Below are 6,644 nucleotides of genomic sequence, written 5' to 3'. Positions count from 1 at the left end.
ATGCAGGTATGAAGGTATACACGTTGTTCCTTGTGTATAAATGCATCTATGAAGGTATATACATGGTCCTTTGTGTTTAAATGCAATGTATGAAGTTATATACATTGTTTCTCAACAACAAAAGGATTTTTCACCCCTTTCCAGCCTTGTCTCTTGCTCACCAAGGACTTATGGTACCGGTGCTCAGACAAGACCAAAATATCTACGGGACATGTGGATTTCTTTAACCCAGGGTGCAACATGTACTTCTATAAATGCTTATAAATACCTAACTTAGATATTTTACAAGTTGTCCCATCTTTTGTTCTTCAACAGCTTTCAAGGCAGTTTTATGGTTAAAAATCCACGAATCTTCTTCCATGCCAGGGATATTATTTAAGTCCTTTTTCCCAACTTTTCATCTAACATGGTAGAGCAGACGCAGCTCCTGAATTTTACTTATCTATGCTACCGCTTAAAGGTCCACTTCATGTTCTTAAGATATTCCTGGGGTTGATGGCATGCACTTCTACTTTTTGGATGGGTATTTTTCCTAGTTTTTTCAATGCTACAAATAATAGTTTAGTAACTCCAGTGCTCCTGATCGTACTGAGAGAATTTAAAGACTTTGCGGAGCAGGGTCCACTGACTGCAGTTCAGAAATCAAACACAAATTAGAAGCTTGTTTTACAGAAAACTTCCTGTCAGGAAGTACTTTGGCAGCCGCTGTTAATTTAGCCCAATGTCTAAATTTGAGATCCGAGTCACTGTCAACTACAATAATAAATGGAAAGAGCAGGACCCTTCTTCCACCAGCAGGACACACTGCTCCTGGGATGCAAGGCAGACACGAGAACCAGTGTCTGTGTTTAGGGCTGGAGCATCACATCGACTTGCGTTGTGCCTGGACAACAGGTACACACTTCAGAAATAAGAACAATAAAATCACCACAGAGTTCCTTATTATTAGAGCCAGAGTCTTTTGGGAAATAACTGTATGAATTGTCAGCTTGTAACCACACCAAATTTTCCATTTAACCCAACAGTGTTCTGAAAAACACAGATTTTCTGCTTCTTCTTCCCCCTCAAATATACAGGTGCACCTCATATTTTGCAAGATGCATGGGACAGTTTATTTGCTCCAAGAAAACTTACGGATCTGCAGAAAACCAACACTCAGAGCCCTATGAGCTTTACCTCTGGGACCCACCTCAGTTAAATCAGCACCTTCTCCGAGACATCTTTCGAAGAAACCAAATTCCTCTCACAGTGACTGAAATCAGAGGTACGACTGCATCCTGAATTGCCAAAGAAATGCAAATTCTTCTCTGTGTAACAGATGCATTACAAGTAAGCACTCCTACCTGATTTCCTAGTTTTATAAATCTCTTCTGAACCATGACCTGTGCTATGCTGTCCACAGTGATGCATCACAGTTACTCTGCTATGCTCTCTGTTTATGTTTTATAGTATCCATCCCATGAAAAAGATACTCAACCACTGTATGCCTTGCACATATTTCACCAGATGTCAGCTAATCTGAAACTCCTTGGCTGAAGTGGTCCAGAACGCTGTCTTTTTAAAAGCCAGGTGATAAATGGTTAAATAGTTCCACATCCTGTCTACTTTAAAAAGTAAATTCATGAGGGTTTATTTTCTTTCCAGTTTTAGTTTGAGCAGACTGGATTTTGTTCTCTCACATCCCCAGCTCCACACCCATCTCTTTTCCAACACAGAAACAGCAGTAAACACCAGAGCAACGTCTGAGCACCTTTACGCAGAGGAAGAATCATAATGTCACCACCACAAAACAGCTTCAGCCTTCCTGGACGTCTATCATGTCAATGGGTTAAGGGTGCACACAGGAGATGAAGGAAATCTCCAGAGCACAGGGGTGTTACTCAATGGTGATCACCAGAAACGACAGAGGAACCTTGTCCTCATGACTCCAAAGCTAAGGCACAGAAAACTGACTATGACCTCCTTTACTCTGCAGTTACAGGAAACCTGCTCTCAGAACTGTTATGAGGAGCACCACCTTCATATCGAATGACTGTACCCCGTTACCAACCACTCTGCACCACAGTCTTAATTAAATCAAGCAATAACTACAGCATCAGCCCACGCAGCCTTGCCCCTCGCCCCAGAACGTGTTGTTTGCAGATCAAGCAGATGAGTCACAGTTCAATATTCACAATTCCTCGGGATAACTCAGGAGACAAGCTCCTATTACTGGAACATTCCAATTGCAAATGAAACTTCCCAGTAAACATACATTTGTGCCGAACACTCATTCTGTACAGCCAGTCAATGCTTTATTTGGAAAACAAATGTGATTCCAGCTGCAGCACTTTACAATAAATAAGCACATCTCAATAAAATACCACTCCTTCATTACCCATGTAACCGCTGTGGGACAGCTCTTCCACCTACATCACTTCTTAAATCCGTATCTGGTCGCCAAGGCGGACACGATGTCCCTGTACGGAGTGGCCGAGTCGGATGTGGTCCTTGGTACGCGGCACAGCCGCCGAAACGTGGGCGAGCGCAGCAGCAGGTTGTGCAGGAGCCCCACGAAGCTGGAGGACAGCCAGTACAGCACCATGGCCTGCAACGGGAGAAACACCCGATGCAACACACGCACGACAAGCTCAGGCCGCTCCCTGCGAACCACAACCGCGGGTCGTTCCCGGTTACCGAGAGAATTAACTCACCTAAAAACTCTCCTCTCAATAACAATAATGGCTTCCATTTCAAATGTATTTTTCTCTCTGTCTCAACTCCTCTGGTGGAAAAAAGTCATCTACACTGAAGTTGGACAACAGTTCGTAAATCAATTCATAGTAAACTTGCTTAAATGTCTCCGTATTCTGCACAAGTTCCTGAGTCAACCAACCAGATACCGTGTTCTTGCTAACGACTGCAAAAATACTCAGAACATCTGATAAAAATTAGAAGTATTTTAAGACCATCATGGAATATTTGCTTACCTAAAAACTACACTGTTTCCTTTACAGTAAGCAAAGCTTTATCTGTGTGTCCTTACATGAAGTTTTCCTTTATATGCTGTATTTGAGATGACAACAAGGATGCTAACTCCCTCTGCATGTCTTTCCAAACCCTAGCTTGTGAAGATGATATTCAGAAGCAGTGAGTTTGCAGATGCTTCCCTCTTGGACAAAATTATTTCGTATGTGTTAGGAACTAGAATTATTTAGAATTATTACTCTGTAATGGAGAGTATAGCCCATCAGATGTGCCAGACTTTGGGCTCCTCTGGAATGCAACCGAGTCGCAGGTTAACGGCCGTGCTGTTAAGGCTCCGTACTTACAGAGGGGACTGATGCAGCCACAGGGATCATGACGACCGACACCACTCGAAAGAAATTTGTCACAAGCTTCTGCAACCTGGAAACCTCCACTTTTTGTGAGGCAAAGATCTGAGAGGGGAGAAATCCACAGTTACAAACAAGATCTTTTGGAAAGAAGAAGAAAAAAAGCAACAGCAGGGGCTTTCTCGTTAACCCAGCACTCCTGTTCAGATGTTTTTTGTTTTCTCACCATTAACGTACTGCTGCAATCTTTCATTTAACCTGTGTGATGCTTTACATGTTCAGTTCTATGTAGAAAGTATTGTACCAACCCAGCAGAGCACCCAACTAAACCACCTGCAGGCAATAGCATATGGAAAGGCAATAGAGTATGGAAAGCTCCAGGACCCCAGCCTGAAGCACAGGCTCTGAGGAAAGGCTCCCAACAGGAAAGAAGCCCAAACAGAACCAAAGCAGAACCGGGGCTATACACATGCAACTTTTCTTCCTCCAAAATAATCCCAGGACGCACCAACCCAATGAAACCCACACGTGCTTTGGGATGCTTCAAAGCCAGGACGCTCCTTCAATCATCCTAGGAGAAGCTCCAGAGTCAAGACTGAATGTTACAGAGGCTCAAGGGAAGCCGGTGAAGGAGCTGAGCAACGTCCCATCAGAAATACCCTGTTTTCAATCCTCTTTATCCCCCTGCCATACCTCCACTATCAGCAGATTCACGAGCCCGAGCGCGACTGGCAAAACCCACGTGGAGTCCGGTGCCGTGAGGTCCGTAAACCACAGCACTCCCCCTGCCGAAAACTCCTCCTGCACTGCACGGGAGTTTAAACACAAACAGGAATAAGGGTCGTTTTCTGCCTCAGGTCAGAACCACAGCATGTACTGCAATCAAACCACCCCAGATTCTAGGTGTGTTTTATCGACATAATAAATACTATTTAGAGCAGAAGTCTTTGGCTTAGCAGATCACATTTGATGGCATTCTGCTACCAGTACAAGTGAAAAATGATGGGAGATATAAACCGAGATCCACCTTAGCCCTGGTTTATCTGAATTGGTGGCTGTCATGAGCTAAAAAATGCCTTGATCTGAACCACCCTTTTCCAAGCCAATGATAAAAATGTACAGTGCAGCAACCTACAATGACGACGTGTTTTATGTTTTTGAAATAGCTGCATTTTCCTTAATAACAATATAACTTGTCACCTTTTTAAACAAACAAACTATAAAGTCTCTTCTAAAACAACCAAAATATCAGTATTTTTATTGAAAAACCCCACACATTCACCTTGTCTGCAGTCCTTCACGTGAAACTTCACATGAAAGAAACAGAAACACAAATTAACAGCAAATGTACTGCAGCATGGGTAATAAATATTACCTGCTAAATACGCCTACCTTGTGAACCAGAGAAATCCCGAGCCAGATTTCACTTTCCCCAGTAACCCTGTCCACAGCGTTACCACAAAATTCAATAACAAGACCAGAGAGTAATTAAACACCCGTATGGGCAATCAAAATGTTGTGCTCAGACCCTAACAGAGCTCTTAAAGAGGCACCCCACAAAGCTCACAATGCCATTACAAATGTGGGGAGCACGTAAACAGGGGTGACTGATGCTCTGGGTGTTTTTTGATCAGCTTATATATGAAACTCAGGAGATTGTGTTATTTAACCAACAAAATGCCTGTAAAGCCAGTAACTGAATGGAAAACGCCTGTTAAGAGCAACTCTGTTCACCTGCTGAGTCCACGGCACCGACGCTGCAGTTGCGCAGGGCGAGGGAGACGCAAACCCACATTGGGACCTGCACCCACACCAGGAGTGTGGCCTTGAAGGGATGGCAGTTGTCTCGAACGTACAGCTCTGTGATAATCCTCCGCAGGTTCTTCTTGAAATGGAACCTTCCAGAAAGAACAAAGAAAATCCTCTTACAAGACCTGTTATAGGGGAACTTCTCACAGTCTGAAATAACAATTCCACAGGCTGTGCATCTCACAACGTGATGCTCAACAGCAGAATCGGTCTGTAAGATTGCCTGTAGGACTTCCCCTCCCTTTGCCCCCTGCCCAGCCCAAAATGGACGTATAATGTACACACAATCGTCCTCTTACCTGGCTGCCTTCTCAGACCAACCCACTTGCTTTGCACGCACAGCAACTTCATAGCGAAGACGCTCAGCGAGCGTTTTAATCTCAGGCTGCAGATTTTCCAGCTAGCTAAAGAAAAGGAGAAATGTTTATGCACAGTTACACATAACCAGGACTGCCCTCTCCCCACCTGACGCTGCGCAGACACCAGAAATGACTGTGAAGGACACGGCACAAATCTGTGAACACCTTTTATCCTTATGCAAAAGACGTGAAGATACTAGTGAGAAATACAACAACCATCAAATATACTATCTTATTAAGCAAAATAAACACAGAATTAGATTTTATATCTTGCTATTAAAAAGCATCTTTTTTGACATCTTCATTCAGGAACTGTGACCAGCAACTCAACAGAAAACCATTTAATGCCACCTCGAAAACACCTGAATCCCAGCAGGACACACCTTTGGAGTCACCAAAGTCACTATCCTGAAGAACAAAAGGTCTCCTATCATGCAAGAGCACAATATATTTGCAACTAAAAGAAAAAAATGAACAAGTATTACTGAAAAAAGCCCCACCCTGCAATAAAAAGTTAAATTACACCTCCTGTGCAGTATCACCTTGTGAATAACTGAAGACCCTGTCCAAGAAACACACCTGCACCTACCACCTGATTTTTCCTGCCATTACCACAGAGCATGCACAGCTGAAGAGCACAGACCCAACCGACTCCACATCAGACCTGAGCTCCAGCAGCTGTGCTGCATCCCCCAAAATCCTCTTTAGTTGGTAAAAAACAGCACAGAAAAGAAGTAACACTCTACTTCAAGCTACTGGTGGCACAGCAAATAATCTCTTTAGTAACCTCAACTGTTTTCCTTGCTTTTGAGGAAAAAAAATGGGTATTTTGAAACTGTTGAATGCTAGTTCCAAGTTTTTACTGGAGAAAGTTTAGCACGTTTTAAGTTAACGTAACAAGTCACAGGAAACAACTTGCATATACTACTTAACTTTCATACTGAAGCAACTTGATTTCCATATAGCTACCATAAAAAAAACACATTCCCACTTTTCAGAGCCCCGGTAAAAGGAGAAGCTGTGGCTGTGCCCACACAACAGCGGTTTTATGGAAAGGCACCAGAATACCGCCCCCACCAGGGACGACTGCCCCGTCTCCCGCAGCACCGCCCCGCCTTCCCGCCCAGAGCGCCCTGAGGGGCGCTACCCGTGACCCTCGGTC

At 43.8% G+C, this 6,644-nt stretch overlaps 1 protein-coding gene across 1 annotated transcript; it reads right to left on the bottom strand.

Moving 5' to 3' along the window:
- Positions 1 to 2,413: 2,413 nt before the first annotated feature.
- Positions 2,414 to 5,523, bottom strand: LOC104534036 (mitochondrial inner membrane protein COX18; the record flags this gene model as incomplete). Its single annotated transcript, XM_010180476.1, has 5 exons — positions 2,414 to 2,587; positions 3,312 to 3,419; positions 4,008 to 4,120; positions 5,049 to 5,212; positions 5,423 to 5,523. Coding segments are annotated over 5 exons (660 nt in total), but the record flags the coding sequence as incomplete, so codon positions are not given.
- Between the last annotated feature and the right edge of the window lie 1,121 nt (positions 5,524 to 6,644).

Source organism: Mesitornis unicolor, unplaced genomic scaffold (genome assembly GCF_000695765.1).
Source record: "Mesitornis unicolor isolate BGI_N332 unplaced genomic scaffold, ASM69576v1 scaffold14773, whole genome shotgun sequence".
NCBI lineage: Eukaryota > Metazoa > Chordata > Aves > Mesitornithiformes > Mesitornithidae > Mesitornis > Mesitornis unicolor.
This window is presented reverse-complemented; position numbering and strand designations above follow the sequence as displayed.